The 25,064-nt window shown below is 36.7% G+C and overlaps 3 protein-coding genes and 1 long non-coding RNA gene across 4 annotated transcripts; 3 read left to right on the forward strand and 1 right to left on the reverse strand.

Annotated features, from left to right (window-relative positions):
- Positions 1 to 3,585: 3,585 nt before the first annotated feature.
- On the forward strand, positions 3,586 to 4,284 carry LOC110745291 (uncharacterized). The gene is made up of 3 exons (XR_015826234.1): positions 3,586 to 3,767; positions 3,868 to 3,949; positions 4,057 to 4,284. It is a non-coding gene; the product is annotated as an uncharacterized LOC110745291 (long non-coding RNA).
- A 4,742-nt stretch (positions 4,285 to 9,026) lies between these two features.
- Positions 9,027 to 10,184, forward strand: LOC148292710 (uncharacterized). Its single transcript, XM_088245906.1, has one exon. It carries the CDS (start codon positions 9,027 to 9,029, stop codon positions 10,182 to 10,184), a length of 1,158 nt encoding a protein of 385 aa, XP_088102032.1.
- Positions 10,181 to 13,963, forward strand: LOC110773882 (uncharacterized). Its single transcript, XM_088245931.1, has 11 exons — positions 10,181 to 11,000; positions 11,117 to 11,198; positions 11,288 to 11,520; positions 11,612 to 11,693; positions 11,858 to 12,039; positions 12,565 to 12,646; positions 12,728 to 12,963; positions 13,063 to 13,116; positions 13,188 to 13,257; positions 13,359 to 13,528; positions 13,666 to 13,963. The coding sequence occupies exons 1-11, from the start codon at positions 10,830 to 10,832 to the stop codon at positions 13,714 to 13,716; spliced, it is 1,413 nt and encodes a 470-aa protein (XP_088102057.1). The 5' UTR covers positions 10,181 to 10,829; the 3' UTR covers positions 13,717 to 13,963.
- Positions 13,964 to 20,164: 6,201 nt separating this feature from the next.
- Positions 20,165 to 24,617, reverse strand: LOC148292711 (uncharacterized). Its single transcript, XM_088246238.1, has 5 exons — positions 24,538 to 24,617; positions 21,942 to 24,452; positions 21,266 to 21,580; positions 21,058 to 21,160; positions 20,165 to 20,970 (listed from the first exon to the last, which is right to left on the reverse strand). The coding sequence occupies exons 2-5, from the start codon at positions 24,206 to 24,208 to the stop codon at positions 20,269 to 20,271; spliced, it is 3,387 nt and encodes a 1,128-aa protein (XP_088102364.1). The 5' UTR covers positions 24,209 to 24,452; positions 24,538 to 24,617; the 3' UTR covers positions 20,165 to 20,268.
- Positions 24,618 to 25,064: the final 447 nt, after the last annotated feature.

The raw sequence follows: 25,064 nt of genomic DNA on the forward strand, positions 1-25,064 counted from the left end.
TAAAAAAAAAACCAAAACCAAAACCAGGCCAAAGAAATCAACAACGAAAACAAATCTGCAACCCAGATCTACATCAAAGCTTTGGACACAAACCCTCTTCAAAGTTTTTTTTCCCAGATCTGCAATCCTGTCACTAATGAGGAATCTTGAAAACCAGGTGTCGCTTTGTCTTTGAAGGTACCACCCCAGACGCGAGCCGGGTTATTGCGAGTGCTAGGGAGGCTTGCACTGAATTTGTGGGTGCCACTGCTTTTGATGGGAAGTTGATGGCTACACAAAGTATTGTTTGCGTTATTGAAGTTTTGAAATTGTTTGGAAGTTAAAACCTTAATTATTGAAGTTGCAATTTGTTTTGGTGGTGTGAAGCATCAAAGGTTGGAGGCGAGAGTGGGTTCCACTTGTGTGTGAAGCATCACAGGTTGGAGGTGTTGAAGGTTTTGGTGGAATGTATTGGGATTGCTCATTCGTTGACAAGTTCAGTGGCTTCTGCACATTCGTTGATGATAAGACGAAGCCAACCAACATCCATTCCTGAGGATTCTACATCCTTAAGCATATAGATAACATTTCTTTGACTTTAGGCTTTGTCAGCTGCTTGATTGAAGTTCGCTTCAACTCTTGAACCACATAACATACGCACTCGAGATAGTAAGAGCGGATGACAATTGATTCCAATTGACAACTTGCTGCTCTATCACCGTATTTGTCAAAAATGGACTGGAGAATTGAAGAGAAACTTCCTTTCACACGGTATTTTCCCACAGACACACTGGAATCAGAGTAAACAGATCGTGTCTCTTCTTCATCACTCTCTTCAAAAGGTTTGAGAGTACTTGAGAAACTAAAGCTTCTAGAATCTGAAGCTGAACCAGCGGCGCCCTCTCCTGCATTGTTGACAGTAAGATTTGAAACAAAATGATGAAGATTTTCATTGTCTTCCCCTAAACTTTTTTTCCATGAACCCTAACTCTGATTTGGGAATTGACCATACGAAGGAAGCAGTCAAAGGGGACTGAGGGCTGAGGTGTGAAAGGACGATATTACCCTCAGCAGACAACTCACGTGCCTTTCACGTGGTTTTTTTGACAGGCATTTGGATGGAATTGGGGAAAACCTAACGGCAGGGGTGAAATTGGCGATTAAATTTAATACGAAGGCTAAAATGGCTGAATTTTTTTTTCAGGGTGGACATTTCGACAAACCGAATAGTCCAGAGGGTTTTTCCACCATTTACCCTAACATAAAAGAACAGCGACTGAGCCTCCAAAAAGATGTGATTTAAATTTTCCTTCTTTTTTTATTTATTTAAAGAAGATAGCTGAAAATAATTTTAATGAAAATTAGATCATCGGGTAAAGAACATATTATTCCTGATTTGCTTGCTTGCAAACTTGGGTCATGAGCTGGAAGATCAACATAATTGGGTGAATTGTGTTCCTACTCAAGTTTTCCCAGCGATTCAGCTTTGTTGATTGTGTTGCACGTGGTTTTCGTTTCTAATTCTGTTTTTCTTCTTTATATATATAAAAATAAATTATTCAGTTGAAAGCACTTGGAAATAAGTAAGAAAGTACGAGGAAAATCATGAGGCCAAGACTTGTGTTCCCACTCACACGTTTTCCCAGCGATTGTTAATTTCTTTTGTTTTAATGTGGGATGGGCTTGTTTTTAGTGTTTTGGGTTTTTTTTAGTGAAACTTGAGCTACGCTTCAACTTGGGTTTTTGCCTTGAAAAGGTGGTGGCAAAGTTGTAATTTATTTTGGGTTTTTTTAATGAAACTTGGGCTGGGCTTTTGTTAATGGCAATGTTGTAATTTATAGGTGTTTTGAGTGTTGTTTTGTTTTCTAATTGAATTTCTAAAGGGTTGGGGTTTCACTATTCAAGCTCCCTTATTCTCACAACTTAAGCACACCAAGCAGGGAAAGGGTTTAAGATTTTTAAGAAGTAGCGGTTTCCTGGTATGAAGCAAACCAAACCTTAGAAATTCTTAATACCAACGGTCAAAACTCACAAGATTTATGATAAACGAGACTGATTTAGTGAATTTTACTGAGAGCCAAGCTTATGTGATCGGAAATTAAAGATTTATAATTAAGCTGAATTTTCTTTCCTAGAAATAAATTGTTTCTTCACCAAATCAAATTTACGAGAAGCATATATAATTAATGGTAAGAAAATGTAAAATTGTGAGATTGGATTTTGGTTCACTTTCCTTGGTTGCTGTTTATTCTTAAGCGGCAAGAAAGGAAAGGGTTTAAGACTCCTAAGAAACAAGGGTTTCCTGGCGAAGCAAGGCTTAGAAAATCTCATAACATACCCAAAAAAAAAAAGGTCAAAAGATTCTGAAAAAAGTAATATTAGCATCTATTTTCTGATGTATAAATATCTCACAAATCACAATCTTCTCCCAACATTATTTACTTTCTCAAAGAACCCTAGGTTTCTTCTACGTCTAGTCCGTAGTCTTCAATCTATTAGCTAGCAAGCTAGCAAGGGATTGTGGGACATGTCAAACGCAAAGTATACTACTGTGGCAGTGAGGGAAAACTACGATGATCTTGGTCATCCCAACAACACTGCCCTTGCCCTTATAGATGATAATGGCGATCTTATGTCTAACCCAAAGAAGGGTTCTACAATTTCATCAATGGAGAACCACCGTCTTCATCACGACACCCCCGTATGTATCAAGCTACTTCTTAATTATTAATTCTGCATTATATTATGATTGTGTGTACTATATTATAACACTGAATGGTATGTATCGATCTTTTTTCTAGAATTAATATGTGTGTTGTTGCAGATTACTTATCATGTCGTGAAGGTGAACCAATCTGACTCTAATGTGCGTAATAGAATAAAAAGAAAGTTGGAGGAAATTGACGGTAAAAATTAATAAATAAACCTCTTTATTATGCAAGTAATTTGTACAACTGAGTAAGTATATATAACATTCGAATATATGTGTGTGTGTGTATGTAGGAGCACATTCCGTCTCAGCCAAGCTTTATGAAAGGGGAGGATATAGGTGTGGTGCCAAGATAACAGTTTGTGGCGACCATGTAGATCCAGTCACAATCATTCAGACGATACTTAGGGATGCAGAGATTTTGTCCTACAAAATAGAAAAGAACCCTTGTGATGAAGCCTTTAACAACCATATTCAGAATGAAAAACCTGCCCCCGAGGACTTGAAAATTTTATATTCCAAGGTAAGAAATTAACTAAGAGCCTAGCCGCAAATAACCATCTCAAAATATACATATGCACTAATATTAGTAATATATACTGTGTTATATCTTGATGCCTTGTTGCAGATCCCTTATGCTGTGCAGGTCGTTAATAACCTGTGTTGTTCGGAACGCCTTGACAGAATAAAGAGAGAGTTGAACAAAACTGACGGTACAAATTATTCAAAAACTTTATATATATAGTATTATATGTTCGGATTTGATTTCAATATACTCATTCAAAATTCAATCTAACATATATTACCCTATTCATAACTCTCAATTATATATTGATACGTACGGGTTTGATTATACGAGTTTTTCAAATTTTGGGTTTGCATACATACAGGAATAAATTGCGTGACAGTAGATTATTATCAGCGGAGGATAAAAGTTTCTGGTGATCATGTAGATCGAGCCACAGTGGTAGAGACAATAGAAAAGTACGCACAGATTGAGCCCCACAGAAATGCCAAGGACAAACCTGTTGCTGCAGCAGCACAAGGATTCAAAAACAAGAAAAACTTCCAATTTGAGGTAATTAAGAAATCAACCAAGAAAAACTCTAGCTTACATACAAAGTACATCGTATTACTCCTCATTTTCATTAATGTGTCTATATACATGCTCCTTGCAGACTTGTGTTGTGAAGGTTCCAAGTTATTGGATTACTTATCATTCGGAGACAATACAGAAAAATTTGTTGCAGGAAATAAGTGGTACAAATAAACTCTTTCATAATTATTAATTAATAATATGTTACATATATATATGTATGTATGCAGATTCCGTTTGATATTAATATAGTTTTTTACTTTTCGAGTAGGACTAAAATCCATCACCATGAATAAATACAAACGCACGATAGCAGTTTGTGGGGATATTGTAGACCCAGCCATAGTCATAAAGGCATGTACAATATCAAGGGTTTGTAAGGCACGTCGTGCAGAGCTTGTGTCCTACGACAGGAAGAATTCAAACCCTGCTGCAAATCATCTTGCACAGAATAATGATCACTTCATTCAAAACGACACAAAATTATCCCTTAATTATAACAAGGTAATTAAGATTGCAATTTCCGGCTAAGTATCACCATATATTATAATCGTTCATTCAGTATATCAACAAATATATATATTAATTAGCATGCATGCATTTTTAATTATTCCCTGATTATGTATAACTAATTATTTTATTAATTTCAATCGAACTCAAAGGATGCTATTGTTCCCGCGTCAATGGAGAACCGCAGTACTACCGAGGTTGCTCTTCCATTGATGGAGAACAACCGCCGTTTTAGTCCGGTGGTATGTCTTGCTACGCCTCACTCACGACCTCTTCATTTTATGACTAAATTGAATGATATTATAATTAAGTAATACATTTTCTTGCATTGCAGACTTGTGTTTTGAAGGTACATTGTCCAGGTTGTCTTGACGAAGTAAGGGAAACGTTGGACAAAATGAAAGGTTCGTGCATTGCAAATGAAACTCTTTTTTAATTGTATATATGTTGCATGCGAGTTTATATTACTCATCAAAACTCTTCTTAATTAGTACTTATTGTTTTATTCAATACTCATATTTATGTATTTATTTTCTATCTTTTGGGTTGTAGGAGTAGATGTCGTCTTCAGCTTCTCAAAATATGGATCTGTTGAATGGGAAGTAAAAATTTTAGGTGATATAGATCCACTCACAATCACAAACACAATATTGACAAAATACAAGAGAACAGTTACGCTTTCGGCCTACGAGGACTCTCGTCGTCCCCAAAAGAAACCAGCTGGGGTAAGAATTAACAAAGACTAGACTGTGGTGCTCTTATTTAATTATAATTCGCATTATACATTTTTAACATATTAATGTTGCAAGTAGTTTCCACATGCTTTGATCTAATATAGAAAAGCATCTTTGTTTTGAACAGATTTTGCAGCGACTGGTTTCCGTTTTCCAAATTTTTTACGACGATTTTTGACTTCTTGATAATAACGTCCAGACATCCGCATAGGAGAATATATATATATATATATATATATATATATATATATATAGTAACGGAGCCTTAATTTTTATTACTAGCTATGGTACATTTAAGTAACTTTTGTTATTTAAAGATGGATTGTAATTGTCTTTTACCTTTGAAGAAAAACAACTTTAGCTTTTAGTCGCATATGTCTCAGCCCGTGTCGCAAGTACCAAGGGTAGGTGGATGCTATCCAAATTTCTATGCACACACACGTCAATTGAATTGAATTGATTTTTTTGGTAAGGGTAATCTTTTAAACTACTCTAATGTATATGGGAATGAGATCGAATTCAAGTGCAAGAGAAAGAATAATGCTTTAGCTAACTGACTTAACCGTGCATATTAAATTTATTTAAAAATAAACGATAACAAATTAGTGAATTTTACTTAAGTGGTCATAATTTAAATTCAGAAACGTCTAAAATTACAGAAGTAATTTTGTCAGCACTGGTTGCATGCACAGATTTGAAGACAAACAGATAAATAGTTTTACGTACAAATTAATTCAAACGTTTCTTGATGGGAAGTTCACTGTTCCAAAGAGTGCTGCTATTTCTACCCCCATGTCTTATTTCCCCACCCACCTTATCTTAAAAAAACATAATCCTATCTTTCCACCCACCATTATTCCTAACATACCCTTTAATTATTATTTTCCTTTTATCAAACGTAATAATTTGAAACATAAAAAAAGAAGCTTAATGGAACTTAACAATTAACTCCTACAATCATTATTCTTCTTTTCTTTTCTTTTTTCTTCTTTCCTTCTTTGCGGTTTCTCCACCCAATTGTATAGGTTTTTTTTTTCCCTCTTCCTTTCTCTAAGTTTGGTTGGTTTTGGTGGTGGCTTGAGAAAATTCTGGTTTGGGACCCGAGAATTGGAGGGTGGTCTCATTGTTGAGTTGGAGGGTTTGTTAGGAGAGGTTGTACGAAGCAATGACAAATGTAGATGGCGTATAAGAAGACAGGGCTGAGAAAGAAAGGTCACCTTAAATTGAATTTGAACAATTTTGATTATTATGTAAAGATCAAACTTCTGTTTTGGAGAGTTTGTTTAGGGTTTAGAAAGGAAGAAGGAAAAACCAAACCTCTGCAATTGGGTGGAGAAGCTGCAGGTATAAGAAATAAGGGGGAAAAAAAAGAAGACTAAACTGATTGGGGGAGATATTGACCAAAAAAAAAAATTGATTGGGGGAAGATGTTGCAAACAAAACAAAAAGGAAAGGGGGAGAGGTTGAAGAGATAGGAAAAAAAAAGGTAAATGACGGCAGGAGTTAAGGTTCAAATTGTTAAGTTGCATTAGAGTTTTTTATTTTGTTTTTTATTATGAAAAAATTCCAATATGTTGGATTAAATTTTAATGAGGCGGTATAAGTCCTTAAAAGTCATTTTACAAAGAGCTACATTTGTCCTTAAAATTTTGAAAATAAGGTGGGTGAGAAAATAGGAAAGTGGGGTGGAAATAGTAGCACTCATTCCAAAAAAACACAAAACCTGCCAGCTATTATTATTCTCGTTTCGTGTATCTATTGAGATCAGATTCAAAGACAAGACGTGTTTTTGCATATGGATATTAACTACTTCATTACAAAAAAGAAACGTAAATTGCATATGGATATTAACTACTTCATTACGAGAAGAAGAATATTAGTTAATGGTAAGCAAATCTAAAATTGGCATATGAGATTCCCCTTCACTTTCCTTATTAGTTGCCGTCTATTCTTAATTTAAGCATGAACACCAAGAAAGGAAAGTGTTTAAGATTCCTATGAAGTAGCGGTTTCCCTGGTGAAGGAAGGAAACAAACCTTAGAAATTCTAATAAAATGCCAAAAACGGTAAGATTTATAATAAACGAGAAGAATTAATTAATGGTAGGAAAATCTAAAATTGGAAACAAGAAAGGAAAGGGTTTAAGATTCCTAAGGAACAGGGGTTTCGTGGTGAAGCAAAGAAAGGGTTAGAAAATCTAATAACACACCCAAAAAAGGTTCAAAATATTATTAAAAAAGTAATATTGGCATATATTTTCTTCTTCTACGACTATTCATCTTTTAGCTAGCTAGCTAGGGATTGTGAGACATGTCAAACGCAAAGTATACTGATGTGGCAGTGAGGGAAAACTACGATGATCTTGGTCCCAACAACAATGCTCTTGCCCTTATAGATGATAATGGTGATCTTATGTCTAATCCAAAGGAGGGTTCTACAATTTCATCAACGGAGAGCCACCGTATTCATCACGACACCCCCGTATGTATCAAGCTACTTCTTTATTATTAATTCTTCATTATGTTATGACTGTATGTACTATATTATAACGCTGAATGGTACGTATCTATCGATCTTTTTTATAGAATTAATATGTTTGTTGTTGCAGATTACTTATCATGTCGTGAAGGTGGACGTGTGTTAGTATGAAATTTGTATTGTCATTTCCTAGACTCTAGCATAGTTTGAAAACTAGTGTGTGAAGAATTGTTACTGGACATTTTGGCACAACTCGTTCAACCCCATACTTCCGAGGCATGACTTGACCGATATGAGGAAACTGATTTCAGGTAAATCATGACATAATCATGCATTCATTTTAGGATTTCTAGTTTGAGTTATTTTCGATCAAGTATTTGTATGTTAATCCTATTTTTAATAGGATTAGATTTTATCTCTTAAGATTACTTTCCTAGTTGGACTCTATTTTGTTTTAATTTAAAATATTCCTTTTTATCTCAAACTTGGAGTGCACGTCCTTTATCATTCATTGTTTGCTTCATACTATAATTGGTTTTCGTATATTAAAAGATAGGATTGGATGGTATTTGGTATACCATACATAAAGCTGGCGTAAGTGATAGAATCAAATCATTTATCCATAATTGAACTTTATCTAGTTTCCATGTTTTGACGGCTTTGATGAAGAGTCCATATTGGACCAAAATGATTGTGAAGTTTGAATAGGTTTTAGAGTTATTGTTGCACAACAAGTGTGGCATCGTTGGGTTTCTCTCCAAGTAGAGAAACCTGCTTTGAATAAAAGGGACGTGTGGTTCTTTTCATTTGGAGCTTTTCTGATATTTTGTTTAAGCATCTAAAGTTCCTAAGAAAGCTGTTGTGCATAGATTTGAGATAAATCATCAAGTGTTCCATGTTTACTTGGTGATTTATCAAACACTTTCATCATTCATATTGCATTCATGTGCATATCGGTGACTCATACGGTTGAGGGCACCAAGACCGTGGTGGCGATTTTCCTCCGGCGAGCTTGAAGCAATCGTGACCAGTATTGCGTTCAACATAAGGAGTGTCGAAGATCATCCCGTGACAGAAGTTGAGTTATGAAGAAGTCGGTAAACATTATCTAGAATGTGTCTAGGATAAGTGTGTGAGTACTTCTTGTAATCATCGTTCTATAGTGGATTTGTGTTGGATTGAGGAGTCCCGTGGATTTTCCCCAGAGGTGGGGTTTTACCACGTAAAATAATTCTCTCTGTGTTCTTTTATTTTATTCCCAGCACGTTTCAGGATCGATAAGCCATATCAATCCTGCTACTGAAGTTTATTTTTGTTTACTTGATTATAATCTTGAATTGGCATATTAACACCCTCTAGGCACATATAGACATCCTACAGGTATTTTCAATTGGCATCAGAGCAGGTTGCTGGACATACTCAGCAAGATCTAACATACCTTAGGATGGATCGTGCCGCGAGTTCTGTTGCACATCCCCCATACTTCGATGGCCACAACTATGGTGCATGGAAGGCTAAGATGAAGTCGTTTCTTTGGTCCTTAGATGAACGTGTATGGAATACAGTGGGTCATGGATTTCCTAAACCCACAAAGAAGATCGGAAAAGGAGATGAAGCAACCACGGTTGTCAAAACCAGAGAGGAGTGGACCACTGAAGAAGTCACACATAGCACTAAAAATCAAAAGGGGTTAAATGCTTTATTTACTGCTGTTTCTTCTGATCAATTTGAATATATATCTGGTTGTGATACTTCTAAGGAAGCTTGGGATATTTTGCAGGTTACTCATGAAGGAACAGATACTGTCAAGGGAGCCAAGCTTCAAATGCACACTTTACAGTTTGAGACACTCATGATGGATGAGAATGAAACTTTTTCTGAATTTTATGCTAAACTTTGTGTAATTGTGAATGTTTGTTCAAGTTTAGGTGAAAAAATTCCAGAATATAGGGTTGTGAAAAAGATTTTGAGATCCTTGCCTCAAAGGTTTCAACCAAAGATCACAGCTATTGAAGAGATTCGTGACTTAAACACCTTGAAAGTTCAAGAACTCATAGGGTCCATACAAACCTATGAGATGAAACATCTAGCTCCTAAAAAGAGCAAAAGTGTTGCTTTCAAGGTTGTGAATGAAGAAGATGATGGGCATTCTGATGAAGATTGCAGTGATGAGGAATTAACGATTCTCACAAGACGGTTCATGAACTTTCTTAAGAATCAGGATCCAAGGAGTCGAGATTCAAAATGTATAAATTCTAAAAGTAGATTTGTTGACTATACTGATGGTGGGTCTAAATTTCGCAGGTCAAATGAACGAAAGAATCCAAGAGAAAAGGTCAAATGTTTCGAATGTGAAGGTTATGGACACATATCTTCAGAATGTGCCAACACCTTAAAGAAACAAAAGAATGGCAAGAATAAGGCAATGCATACTACTTGGACTGACAGTGATTCTGACTCTGAAAATAATGAGAAAGCCATTGCCCTTATCACGACTGTAAGCTTGGATGAACCAACGAAGAAGGATGATGATTGTGAAGATATGGATGTTGAGTTTATCATGAACAAATATGATGATTTGTTGGCTGCGTCTCAGAAACTTAGCAAACAAAATGAAGAGCTCGTAAAATCCATGGCTGTGCTGAAGCTGGAAAATTGCAGGATTGCAAAAGAGTAGATTTGAGGCATATAATTTCTCAACTCTGACAAAATTGGTTTTGTGTCCACTTTCAAATTACTTCACTTCACCAAATTAAAACCCTAAACCCTAAACGAGAAGAAGAATATTAGTTAATGGTAAGCAAATCTAAAATTGGCATACGAGATTTCCGTTCACTTTCCTTATTAGTTGCCGTCTATTCTTAACTTAAGCATGCACACCAAGAAGGGAAAGGGTTTAAGATTCCTAAGAAGTAGCGGTTTCCCTGGTGAAGGAAAACCAAACCTTAGAAATTCTAATAAAATACCAAAAACGGTAAGATTTATAATAAACGAGAAGAATTCATTAATGGTAGGAAAATCTAAAATTTCCATATATATATATATATATGCAGTTTATTCTTAATCAGCAAGAAAGGAAAGGGTTTAAGATTCCTAAGACACAGGGTTTTCCTGGTGCAGCAAAGAAAGGGTTAGAAAATCTAATAACACACCCAAAAAAGGTTCAAAATATTATTTAAAAAGTAATATTGGCATATATTTTCTTATGTATAAATATCTCACAAATCACAATCTTCTCCCACATTATTTACTTTCTTCAACAACCCTATAGTTTCTTCTACGACTATTCATCTTTTAGCTAGCTAGCTAGGGATTGTGAGACATGTCAAACGCAAAGTATACTGATGTGGCAGTGAGGGAAAACTACGATGATTTTTTTCCCAACAACAATGCTCTTGCCCTTATAGATGATAATGGTGATCTTATGTCTAACCCAAAGAAGGGTTCTACAATTTCATCAACGGAGAGCCACCGTCTTCATCACGACACCCCCGTATGTATCAAGCTACTTCTTTATTATTAATTCTTCATTATGTTATGACTGTATGTACGCTGAATGGTACGTATCTATCGATCTTTTTTCTAGAATTAATATGTTTGTTGTTGCAGATTACTTATCATGTCGTGAAGGTGGACGTGGCTGACAATTCTCTGCCTTATAGCATAACAAGGAAGTTGGAGAAAATTGACGGTAACAATTTATAAATAAACCTCTTTATTATGCAGGCAGTAAGTACAACTGAGTGAGTATATATAACATGCGAATATGTGTATATGTAGGAGTAAATTCGGTCTCAAAGGGGCTTTATGAAAGAAGGATAGGACGTTGGTGTATTTCAAAGATAACAGTTTGTGGCGATCATGTAGATCCAGTCACAATCATTCAGAAAATACTTAGGTATGCAGAGATTTTGTCCTACAAAATAGAAAAGAACCCTTGTGATGAAGCCTTTAACAACCATATTCAGAATGAAAAACCTGCCGCCGAGGACTTGAAAATTTTCTATTCTAAGGTAAGAAATTAACCAATAACCATGTCCTTATGTAGTTGTCAGTTGTCAGTTGTGATTTACCTACCCAATATATCTTCATGCCTTGTTGCAGATTTCTTATGCTGCGACGGTCGTTAACTTGTGTTGTCTGGAACGCCTTCACAGAATAAAGAGAAAGTTGAAGAAACTTGACGGTACGACGTTTTATTTTTTATTTTTATAATTGTATATATCGATTGGATTTTATTTTAGGTAAAATAGTATGTGAATATATAATATACTTTAATGAAAGAAGCGTCAATTTAAATTATATTGGCACGGGTTTGATTTTTAAAAATTTGGGTTTGCACATACGCAGGAATAAATTGCGTGACAATGGATTATAATGGGAGGATAGAAGTTTCTGGTGATCATGTAGATCCAGACACACTAGTAGAGACAATAGAAAAGTTTGCACAGATTGATCCTCACAGAAAGGCCAAGGACAAACGTGTTGCTGCAGCACAAGGATTCAAGAAAAATAAAAACGTCCCATTTGAGGTAAGAAATTACCAAGATCTGGTGTTCTCTGATCGTTTGATCATGTATATATGTAAAAAACTATACAACTCTAGCTTACATACATACCTATATACGGAAATTCTCCTATGCGGATGTTGCCAAGCATTTGGTACTGAGTTTCCTCCTACGTTTTTAGTAACACAATGAACCAGAAGTAGGACCAAACTTATAGTTAGCAGCACAAACAAAGAAGGATTTGTGAATGAGAAATACAAGTTTCCTATATTCATAGGAATCAATGGGAGAATGGCAAATTGCTCAAGTGGGCTGTTGGGCGTATACGGAAATTCTCCTATGAGGATGTCCGGACGTTATTACCATGTATTTTCTACTACCCTTCCCTGCTTTCCTTCCTATTTACAATGGCATCCGCACGTCGGTAATAACGTGCGGATATTCGAATGAGAGAATAAATGTACCTATATATATATATATATAATATAAATGTGTTTTGTAGATTATACAATAACCATGCATTTATGTGTCCATGTATGTTCCTTGTAGACTTGTGTTGTGAAGGTTCCAGGATATTGGATTATAGCAAATCGCGAAAAAATAAAGAAAAAGTTGTTGCAGGAAATGAACGGTACAAATGAACTCTTTCATAATTAATATATACAGTATTGGTTCCGTTGATATTTAATCAGTTTTTGACTTTTTGGGGTAGGATTAAAAGCCATCACCATGAATGCACGAGAAAAGACGATAGCAGTTTCTGGTGATATTATAGACCCAACCAGAGTCATAGAGATAATATCAATGATTTGTAGGGCACGTCGTCCAGAGCTTGTGTCCTGCAACAAGAAGAATTCAGATCCTGCAGATCATCAAGAACAAGGTCGACCGATCAAGAATGATAAATTCCTTCAAGATGACACAAAATTATTCCCTAATTATCACGAGGTACATTAATTAATTATATTAACCTAATTGCTCTGGTGTTGTTTGATTGTTTGAGCATGCATGAAGTTAACTAATTAGTACTGATGTTGATACTCGAAGGGTCTTATTGCTCTTCCATTGATGGAGAAGAAGCACCGTTTTGATGGTCCCGTGGTATGTATCTTGCTACGCCTCACCCCTTCATTTTATGCCTAAATTTAATTAGGTTATACATGTTCTTGCAGACTTGTGTTTTGAAGGTACATTGTTCAGGTTGTGTTGACGAAATAAGGAAAACGTTGCACAAAATAAAAGGTACACAAGTTTATATTACTCATCAAAACTCTTCTTACTACTTCTTGTTTTAATCAATACTCATATTTATATGTATTTATTTTCTATTTTTTGTGTTGTAGGAGTAAATTTCGTCTTCAGCTTCTCACAATTTGGATTTGATTGGAAGCTAAAAGTTTTTGGCGATATAGATGTACTCACAATCACAAACACAATATTGACAAAATACAAGAGATCAGTATCGCTTTCCGCCTACGATGACTGTCGTCGCCCCAAAAAGAAACCAACTGGGGTAAGAAATTAACAAAGACTACACTGTGGTACTCTTATTTAATTATAATTTGCATTATACATTTTTAACATATTAATGTTGCAAGTAGTTTCCACATGCTTTGATCTAATATAGAAAAGTATCTTTGTTTTGAACAGATTTTGCAGCGACTGGTTTCCGCTTTCGAAACTTTGTGTGACGACTTTTGACGTCTTTGGATGATTATCATTTTGAGGAGAATTTATATATATATATATATATATATATAACCTTAGCTTTTTAGTCACATATGTCTCACTCCGTGTCACAAGTACCAAAACCTAGGTGGATGGAACCTTACCTATCCAAATTTCTATACACATGTCAATTGAATTGAAATGATTTTTTTTTTATAAGGGAATGATTTCTTTTAAATTACTCTAATATAAGGGAATGATTTCTTTTAAATTACTCTAATATATGGGAATGAGATGGAACTTAGGTGCAAGGGAAGGAACAATGCTTTAGTTAATTGTTTTAACTCACATATGCTACAATTGAATTGAATTTAAAATAAACAATAATAAATTAGTGAATTTTACTTGGTCATAATTTAATATTCATAAACGTGTAATCACAGAAGTAATTTTGTGGTTACATGCATGCAGTGACGGTCCTAATTAAGGTTTTGGAGGCCCTGGTGGAACTACCAAAATGTGACCTTTGACTCCTTGGGTTGCATGATTGGTAGACTCACAGCCTTCCTGATCCAAACCGTGCATGGAGATGAACCAAGAAGGTAGAGTTTCTTTGATCAAGGACTGACTATTATACATCAGAATCACAATCTTCTCCAACATTAGTTACTTTCTACGACTAACTAACATAATCTAACGCAGTCTATAATATTAGATAGCAAGCTAGGGAATATTGTGAGACATGTCAAACGCAAAGTGTACACCCTCTAGCAGTGAGGGTGTTGAGAGTATTTGTCCCACATTGAAATGTTAAGGGACCTAGCCTGGGTTTATAAGGAGTTGGGCTACTCCCCCCATGGCCAATTGGTTTTGGGGTGGAACCTCAACTTCCTTCATGGTATCAGAGCAAGGCTTCACGTGTTGGGCCCAACGGCCACATGTGCTCCCACGTCACCCAATATGTGTTGTCCACGTGTTAGGCTTGAAAGTTCGCCACACGTGCGGGGGCGTGTTGAGAGTATTTGTCCCACATTGACATGTTAAGGGACCTAGCCTGGGTTTATAAGGAGTTGGGCTACTCCCCCCATGACCAATTGGTTTTGGGGTGGAACCTCAACTTCCTTCAGAGGGAAAACTACGATGATCTCGGTCTCAACTCAACAATACTGTTATTGCCCTTATAGATGACTCATACATCGAACATAAAAGTTCATGGTGATATTTGATCCTCTCACAGTCACAGTCACAAACACAATATTGACAAAATATAAGAGAACAAGCAACGCTTTTGGCGTAATCCTCACGGTCTAGTCTTCTTTGAAATAAAATTTGTTGTTACTAACTAACTAGTATCTATAAGTACTCTTTGTTATTTTAGAAAGGCGAGAATCTTGAGTATATTCAATTCAAGATTCGGACAGAGTTCACCTAAACTAGTTAATATCTTGAAAGATTTCGATCAAGTAATTACTTTTTTCCACATTTGGTTGTCTTTCTTTAATTACATGCGCATTATGAAATCAGAAGATCGGCATATACAATTGGATTTCCTAATTTCCAGTTAATTCTCAAACACCCATTTTAAGTTTTTAAGGAAATTACTTTCACATTCCTCCTAACAAGTACGTACGAATACCGCGAAAAGCAACCCATTTTTTAGAGTAAAAAATACCAAAAATGGTACAAGATTTTCAATTCATGGAGATCCTCCTAATCAATACTTGACTTAACTTCTAATCAAGTAACCTATAAATATCACCACTATCTTCTCCCAAATCAATTTTCTTTACAAATCCAAGTCCAAGTTTTTGCCTACTAATAGTCTTTATAGCTTTAGGGTTCTTTGCTTTGGACTTGTTGTGCTTGTGAGGGAGACGTACAAAATCTCATGCTCTCATCAAAGAGACTGCACTTGCAATGGAGAACCACCCTGCTGTTGGTCCCGTATGTCTCTCTACGGCTACCTTGTCTTTCATTTTACGATTAATATAACAAAAATTAATATCTTCTTTCTTGCAGACTTGCATTTTGAAAGTGAGTACATGTTGTTTGGGGGGTTTTCGGCTATGGCCTCCCCACTTCACCAAGCTATGGCCCCCCAAGTTCATAAAAAAAAAGAAGGTAATTACATGTTGCAAGGGATGTGCTACCAAAATAAAGAAGAAATTGCAGAAACTTAACGGTACGAAAACTAACTCTTCTGTTTCAATTTTTGTGCCTTGCATTTTTGTGACATATATACCAACTATATATAGAAAAAAATAAAATAAATATTGGTATTGGTTTGATTATTAATTTTTCAATTTTCAATTGATTTTTGGGTACGTTCTATTTGTATATACATAGGAGTAAATTCCATCACCATAGATTATGAAAAAGGGATGGTAGCAGTTTCTGGTGAGGCAGATCCAGCCACCACTACTAAAAAAACACACATTATGTACTGATTCAGATTTGTCCCCTAAGTTAAGTTTTGAGACAATAAATTGTCTCCATTAACCAATAGAGACTATGCAGCCACTAATTTTAAATCAGTATCCTAGTTTGGGGTTGCTATTGTTTATTGGGTACCATTTACTTAGTCAGTCCTTCCCTATTTTCCATTAAAGAAAAAGCTTTTAAGAAACAAGCCATGTGAGTTAAGCCAAGCCATTTGCGATGGCTCCAAGCTTGGGATCTGATATTTGGAATGGTGTCTATTATATTAGAGACTAATCATATATAACATATCAGTTTGCAATTGTGTACTCTTCAAACAAGACAGATATGAGTTTTAGTATCTTCTCCCTTAGAAATGCAAATATACAACAGTTCCCGTTGGTTCAATATGAGTTCCCATTGTATCAGTACCCATTTAATAACACCCCCTATCATTTATGTAATACACTTACAGCCATCAGTCCCCATTCATCATATATTAATTACTTTTAATATTGATAAGAATGTGTATTTTATTTTAATAATCTACACATATTCAAATACGATTTGGGGGCTGATTTTCATATTATTCGATTGACTTTATTTAGTTCATCAATGTTATTTATTTGCCTTGAATGAAAACTGAACACAGCAACTCAATATTTCATATTATCCAAACAACTTTACACAGCCCATGCTTCATATCGATATGATCCTAAAATCTGTACACAGCAGATGCATGTTTTGTACTATCATTTTTGTACACACTTGGCCAATATTTACATATATTTGGCCACTGCAACTTATATTCAAAAGGTTGTCCTAACTCCCCATCATGAAGCACATCCCATGTTTATTATAATAAGGTGCCAAACTTCTCATAGCAGATTTCCCACATTTTCCCCATTGCTAACCCACAAAACATGCACAGTTTAGAGATGAAAAAGTATTCCAACCTCCATTTAGATTTCCAGGTGAGGCAAAGCATTAACAGATCCATTTACATTTCCCACATTTCGAAGGGCTTCCAATGCTGCTGCTAAATCTGAGAAACCAGCAGCTTGCATTGCGGAGTTCATCTCCATGACCACAGTAGCTTGCACCTTTTCAGTGAAAGATGCATCTAGTTCAGCTTTGTAACGGGCCAAACTTGCTTCATGTTCCTCCCGAAGTTTTACTTGTTCCTCACCAAGCCTCTGCATTGCCATTTCAGATTGCTCATTTGCCTTCCTCTGCTCTTCATTTTGCACCCTTTGCTCCTCAAGTGCTTGTCGCAGGGTATGAACCTCTCTTGATATCCCTCTTCGGTCAGTTATTATCCCAGGGACATCCACCCATGACACTCCAGCTCCAAATCCTCGAACTCGATTTCGTTTCTCTGGCCCTAATACCTCAGAGTACACCTCATTCATTACTGTTTCAGTAATCTCTATTCCTTGATTAGTTCTTTCTTCAATGCGTTTATTGAACTCTACCTGCAAATAAATTGGAAAATTGCTTTTCTCAATATCATAGGTTGTTTTCTAAATATAGGACGACATTGGTTGCACGTCACTTACAATTGTCAATCGTGACGCCTCGTCGACTGGCATTTCATTCTCTCCACGAGTGTGGGTTAGTTTGAAGAATGTGAACCTGTCTGGTTCCTTCCCATGCTTCTTCCTCTGTCACAAAGTTAAATTAAGTATTTTGTAAAATGAAGAAAGATTGGATACATATTATAGACAGTATTTTACTCTGCATCATCATGTTATAAACTCCTCCCCTCACAAAGGATCACTTATAAGTTTTCAATAAAACCTGTATGAGCTATAATATAACACTTATACCATTCAACTACTCCACTGGGATCATGACCATCCAACTTCCATATCCATCAACGATATAAATTTACGCCAACCATATCTGAGATGCTTAAAAAAACATGACAACATCATCTATAATATTTGCCACTATTTTGGTTCTTGTTATTGGCCATTAACATAAATCCTAAAATCATGCATATGCTATATATATATATATATATATATATATATGAAATAATAATTCGATCCAATGCTTGACTCACATAAGCGTAGCGATACTGGGCAAATGTCCGTGTCCCTGTTGTATGGCTCATCTTCAATTTTCCCCTATTAGCTATATTCGTTGCCGACCGTTTCTAAGCATCCCATCATGTTTAACATAAACAAACATCAGTATTTAATATATTAGTAAATTCGTACAGAATATAAATCATCATTGAACTTCTTACTTGACCTTGAGTCCCATCCCAATAGACCACCAATGCATTCCAATGATCCTTGTGGACACGGTCATCCCCACAAACAAATCGTTGTTGAGTCCCAGCATAGGGTGCATACCAATCCCTCCGTAAGGTGGCCTTAAAGTGCTTCCAACGATCACAAAGCTTCCTTTCAATAGTAAATTTAATCTTGTTCTCCAGTGCTTGCGTTTGGGGATCGGACCAATCAAGCGTTGCCTGAGATATTGTTAGGTTCAGTTTAGATCTGTCAATTGACTAGCAAACTTGAAAACTTGCAAGCACACCAACCTTGAGAATGCACAAACTAGAAAACTGAACAAATCCATATATATTTTGAATGCATATGTAGTATGTAACATGCATATATATTAATGAATTGGAAAACTCTAGCACGTCTCTTTGTGGAGACTGAAGGAGCTGGCCCCCCAACTCGCATGCTTAGGAGCTACTCAAATATGGCATTTTCTCATATGCTCTGTTCTAAATATTTTGTTTACGGTTGAAAAAGACAACGTTCTTTTTCCGTTGAAAAGTGAACCCACAATTTCAACTTTGAAGGCCTCCCCTGAAAATTGAGCCCTTAGCAGATGTTCTTTTTGATGTTTTAGAGTCCTAAACAAGGTCCAAGTCACCCGAGTTTACTTAGATATGTCACATTAGTTTGAATTTTTTTTTGCAATTATAAACCTATACAATACCTTTGCAAGTTTGAGAAAAACAAAATGAATACCTTTACATGCTCCCAAGCATCTGTTATTGCAGACCCGTTTCGAAAGTATCTCCAATCTGTGATATTTACTGGAAATCTCGATTTCTCTTTCGCAATCATCCCGATGAACCTAGAAAATCTTGCACAAGTCCTCCTTGGTGCTTCTGCCTGTCCTTTTGAGTTGAATTGTACCTTCTCAAGGTTATGTACAGCCCAATTGTGTTTGTTTCGTCCCCTTCCTTTCCTTGGCTGGCGTTCCCTCAAATCGATGCTCACCTCATTTATCATACCTTCGACATTGTTGTTAAGGTCACCATTGAAGGCTGACTCATTCCACAAATGTTCCACATTTTCTTGTTGTAATGTTGTCTCTTGTTGAGGTGGTTGTGTCTCTCCATCTCTTCCTAGGTCTGCTATGTTGAAACCCTCAGTAAGCTCCCTCAAGAAGTCACTCATTTTGATTTGCTATGTTTGGGTTTGAGGGTGAGTTGGGTGGAAGTGGTTTCGTTCTTCTCTGTTCATATGAATACAAAGGTTCTCTGTTTTATAGTGGCATTCTCCCACCAATTTGAACTTGCATATTTTGAATTCTGTAAACCAGCGGGAAAGCTGACCAAAGCAAACCAGCGGGAGTTAATAAAATAAAATTGATTGTCCACATTATGTACTCCATTTTAATAAGGTCGAAAGCGCCCTAGCACCCAAGGGTTGATGCCCAACACCATCTTTTGATCATTTACATATACTGATATATATATTGATTAATTAATTTTTGAAATGGCCTAGTCTTTTGAAGACTTAAAATCTGATCTAGACTTCATATCGGGGATAAACCCAACCACACTCTCTTCTAAGTTTCAAACTCATTGGCCTTGACCTGAATAAAATGGCTACAGAACAATTTGGAGTATTTGAAAAGTGGAATCAATTAGCTAATTTTTAAACATAACCCACACGTGAAGATATTCAGTATGTTGTTATAAACCACAAATAACAAGTCACCAATTATTCTCCAATTAATATATTCAGATACGTTGTTATAACCCACAAATCACAAAATGTACATTCAACCTGACAAATGGCACATAAGTATATTCAGCTATATACCATCGTATAAATGTAAATCATCATACTATAACACCTGATTTCAAAAACCACTTGCTACAGTAGTTGTGAAATGCAATTCATCATACTATGTACCACAATTATCGTCTGCCCCCATATTACAGTTGGTAGGACACACATTATCATTCAAAACGGTAGCGACTGGCCTGCGAATGACTACACTATCTATATCATCTCTCACATTACAATCATAGGTAATATCCTCCCGATTTGCTAAGTCCTGTTCTGCACAAGGGTCATGTTCATTGACAATATCAAGGTCATACCAGTCTCGAGGTCTGGTTTTGACAGCAACATGCCAATCTTCTTCTATAGGATCTTGAACGTAAAACACTTGCATTGCTTGAGAAGCAAGTATAAAAGGATCGTTCTCTGGGAGTAATCGCTTAAAGTTAACTAGAGTGAACCCGTACTTGTCCTTCCTTACTCCTCGATTCCTTGTGACCCCGTCAACCCAATCACCTTTGAACAAAACAATCTTGCGACCAGCATTGTATTGCAGTTCTATTATGTCAGTAAGCACGCCATAGTAGTCAACTTGCCCGTCAACAGGATTTCTATCACGTGTAGTAGCATAGCATGTAGCTTCTGATGTTAGAAAAATGCCACTATTTTGGTTCTTCTTGTTATTGTCCATCGACTTAATCCTAAACCGACATCCATTAACAATGTACTTCTTGTGTCGGACACACCACTCGCTTGGTCCATGGCCTAATGCGCGTATATCCTCTGACACAATGTCCTCATGGTTGATGTCCATTTCATCAACCTGCATTTTCACAATGAAATATCATCAAGATTAAAAATGAACTAGCAGAGCTTACTTGTCCTGTAAGGGGAATATAACACCGCTTACATGTTTCGCAAACCATTCAGGGAATGACTTATGTGCAGCTCTTTGAGATTCAAGTGTTGTAATTCGTCTACCACGTATTGCCCTTGCAGCAGCAACATGTTCACTACATTAGCACGCATTTAGCAATTAGTACATTTGCATCACCATTTAGACTCTCGTTTATTCCATGTAATGTAGTAAAATGCAAGTACATTGTGTGATCACTTACTCAACGTATTTCTTTACTTCAGCACAATTGAATAGGACGTACTTGTGGGCCAAATCTCTCTCTTCTTTAGCTAAACGACAAACTTTTCCTCCTCCTTTTCCCAGAGGGCTTCCAGGTTTTGCAAAAATTGGTATGCCTCCTTTGACATTACGTCCCCCTCCATCGGTATTGCGTCCTTGTCGATTTATGCGAGTCTCTGTGTCAGACAGATACATAGAACACAGATTTATACACTCATTTACTATGCAGCCTTCAGCCATGCTTCCTTCAGGCTTGCTGTGGTTGCGAACATATTTTTTCAATGTTCCCAAGTACCTGCACAAACACAAGGAGATGGCCTCTTTATTCTTCACTTTTATCTCCAATCATGTCCAAGGACGTGAACATTGATTATATAATGGTTTAGTTTATTTATTCAGCCAAATCTAAAGATGACCATATCATTTTGTCCATACAGAGCCTATTATTCTTATTCTCCATACTCTTATTGAGTTTGATAAATAGTTATGGAGCCTCTTTCTTTCTTCATTACGCTCACAGTATTTGTCCACTCTCAATTTATATTTTCAAGCAACAAAATAGAAATATAAATACAAGCATCAGGTTAAGAAAGTATCCATATTTCAAGGAGTTCGTGTCAATCTAGCAAAGAGAATCATTGCTTAACGAGTTTTACCTCTCGATTGGGTACATCCATCTGTAGTGCACTGGTCCCGCAATTGATGCCTCATCAGAAAGATGAACTGTCAGGTGCACCATGACGTCAAAAAATGCAGGAGGGAAAAATCTCTCCAACTCACACAAAATAGTTATGATTTTCCCATTCAAGGAGGAGAATGACTCAGATGAGCTACTCTTCGAGCACAAGTGTCTGAAAAAACCACATAATTCTAGTATCACCTCAGCGACTGATTGGGGCAATGTGTTACGTATGGCCAATGGGAGGAGTTGTTGCATTATCACGTGGAAGTCGTGGCTTTTCAAGCCAACCAATTTCTTCTCCTTAACTTTAACACAACGTGCAACATTTGATGAAAATCCATCTGGAACACGAACATTGGCCAAAACTTGACAAAACAATGTTTTCTCAGTATTGGACATTGTGTACAAAGCAGGAGGGAGCCTCGTCTTATTACATTCAGTCACAGGATGCTGATATTTTTTTATATCCAAATCCACCATGTCTAACCGAGTATTTATACCATCTTTAGTTTTTCCATCTATACTCAAAATCGTTCCAACCAAACTGTCGCACACATTTTTTTCAATGTGCATCACATCCAGGTTATGCCGAATTAGTAAGTGTTGCCAATACGGTAAAATAAAGAAAATACTTTTTTTTTTCCAAGGACCCACATAGGTTTCACCTGTGATTAAGTTGTGCGCCTTTCGCTTTTTCGCAGCCTTGCCAAAAGTGAATTTCAAAGTACATAACTCAGCCAGGCATTCAGTGCCAGTCATAGGAATCGGTGCATGTCGGAATTCTTCACGATCGTTGAATACATTTGATTGCTTTCTGAAACGATGAGTGATGGGCAAAAAGCGTCGATGACCCATGTAACAATGTTTGTGCCCATTGTACAACCAGTTACTACATGTACCATGATTACATCTCGGACATGCGAGCTTACCCTTTGTGCTCCAACCAGAAAGATTTGCATAAGCAGGAAAGTCGCTAATCGTCCATAATACCACTGCACGTAATGTGAACTGCTGCTTTCTAAATTCATCATAAGCAGTAATCCCGTCTTCCCACAGTGATTTAAGCTCGTCGACCAAGGGCTCCAAGTATACATCAATATCGTTACCAGGTTCTCTGGGTCCGGGAATCAAAAGTGACAACATTAGGTACGGTTGCTTCATGCATAACCAGGGGGGTAAGTTATAGACCGACATAACAACCGGCCATGTGCTATGTGAATTACTCATCATGCCAAAAGGATTAAATCCATCACTTGCAAGACCAAGTCGAACATTGCGCATCTCATGACCAAAAGAAGGAAATTTGTTGTCTACATGTTTCCATGCTGGGGAATCAACTGGATGTCTCAATGAACTGTCTTGAGACCGATTAGTAGCATGCCAAGTCATTAGCTCAGACGTATGTTTAGACATATACAGACGTTGCAACCTTGGACCCAATGGGAAGTAACGCAACACCTTCTGAGGTACCATGAATTTGCTTGATTGAGATTCCATAACTTTGTCAGAACAGAAGCGACTTTCACCACAAGAGGGGCAACTTGTGAAAGATGCATATTCTTTTCGATATAGCATGCAATCATTGGGGCACGCATGGATTTTCTCGTATGTCAACCCAAGCTCCCGAATTAACTTCCTTGTCAAGTGGAAACTTTTTGGCAATGTCTCTCCATCCGGCAAGATCTTCTTAATTAACTTCAAGATTGCACTAATACCGACATCAGGGATTCCATACAAGCATTTAATTTTATATAAATGGACCAAGAAATCCAACTTCTTCATGACATGACATCCGGGGTAAAGATCCCTGTCAGCCTCTTTTAACAGATAATAAAATTTCTCTGCATCAGGAGTGGGTTCGCTTGATTGATATTGCTCATCTTCAACCTCATTATTTCTATCATTACACCCATGTCGAAAAACATCATTTAGCATGTCAAACATGTCACAGTCTGGGCTATCCACAGAAGTCATTGACTCATGTGTTGGTGTGTGTCTTTCTCTGATTGTTTCCCCGTGGAACACCCAAGGCACATTTTGGTATAATGGATCCATCCCATAGACTGTTAGATGTTCCCAAACTTCACTTGGCTCCTCCCAAACTCGATTGCAACACTCCCTACACGGGCACTTAATACAACCATCATCGGAAGCCACCTTTAGTGAATTAGATATAAAACATTGCAGACCATGATTAAACTGGGGCGACAACCTATTAAATGTGACCCACTCTTTGTCCATGGTTGGAGCTAATTAAGCAAACTGCAACATTTTCACAAACTACAATAACTTAAATAAATATGGAAAATATGCAGACTAGAAAAAAACTTATTGCCTCGAGATTGGGCAGAATGGTGGAGGTACCTCGACTGGCAACATGAAAGACTCCGGCGCATCCTAGATTTGCTGCGCGAAGGAAACCCCCTTACTATATATGGACAGACGGTTGAAATTGCTTTCCAGAGACAATTTTCGCTAAATTTGACTACCAGTGGTCATAAACAATCAAATAATCACTTAATATACTATGGCAGAGTTCATATCACCATACATGATCCATTGGGACATACCTGGAGTAGTTGTATTCAAACAAGGATGAGGTTGGGTAAGCCTACCCGTGAAGCTCTAATGGCGTTCTGGAGCAAATTTTTTGGGCAAGCGTGGGGTGGTTGTAAAAAAGTAGCTTTCATGTTTTTTCCCCCAAATATGAATTTAAAAAACAACTAGCTAATTGACAAGTTAGAATGGGCCTGTGAATTGGACCTGTAAGTTTTATTATTATTTATTTTTAAAATATGGATTTTCTTTTTCATTTTTTTGCCGAACAATAATGGGTAAACCTTTATGTCGATGATTAATATTTAATAATAAAGAATTTCTTTGTCACAATAAAAAACAATTGGATGGAAAAGTAAGAAAAACTATTATAAGAATCGAATGTAAAACTCCGCTTTAAAGAAGAGTTCGAGATAGAGATGGGCTTAAAGAAGAGTTTGGGGTTCACCAAAAAAAAAAAACGAAGAGTTTGGGCACCCTTGTATTTTGTATCTTTGTTGTCAAAGGTCTGGGACCCCTAGCTCTCATCCCCTTGCTGGAG

Source organism: Prunus avium, chromosome 8, assembly GCF_965620075.1.
Source record: "Prunus avium chromosome 8, drPruAviu1.hap1.1, whole genome shotgun sequence".
NCBI lineage: Eukaryota > Viridiplantae > Streptophyta > Magnoliopsida > Rosales > Rosaceae > Prunus > Prunus avium.

Coding starts and splice junctions, on each gene's coding strand:
- LOC148292710 (XM_088245906.1), top strand. CDS start 9,027: ATGAAGTCGTTTCTTTGGTCCTTAGATGAACGTGTATGGAATACAGTG.
- LOC148292711 (XM_088246238.1), bottom strand. CDS start 24,208: ATGGACAAAGAGTGGGTCACATTTAATAGGTTGTCGCCCCAGTTTAAT. Junction 21,581..21,941: donor TGGATGTACCCAATCGAGAG/GTAAAACTCGTT, acceptor GTGTTTGTGCAG/GTACTTGGGAACATTGAAAA. Junction 20,971..21,057: donor CTGAATGGTTTGCGAAACAT/GTAAGCGGTGTT, acceptor GTGAAAATGCAG/GTTGATGAAATGGACATCAA.
- LOC110773882 (XM_088245931.1), top strand. CDS start 10,830: ATGTCAAACGCAAAGTATACTGATGTGGCAGTGAGGGAAAACTACGAT. Junction 11,694..11,857: donor AAAGTTGAAGAAACTTGACG/GTACGACGTTTT, acceptor GCACATACGCAG/GAATAAATTGCGTGACAATG. Junction 13,117..13,187: donor ACCGTTTTGATGGTCCCGTG/GTATGTATCTTG, acceptor ATGTTCTTGCAG/ACTTGTGTTTTGAAGGTACA.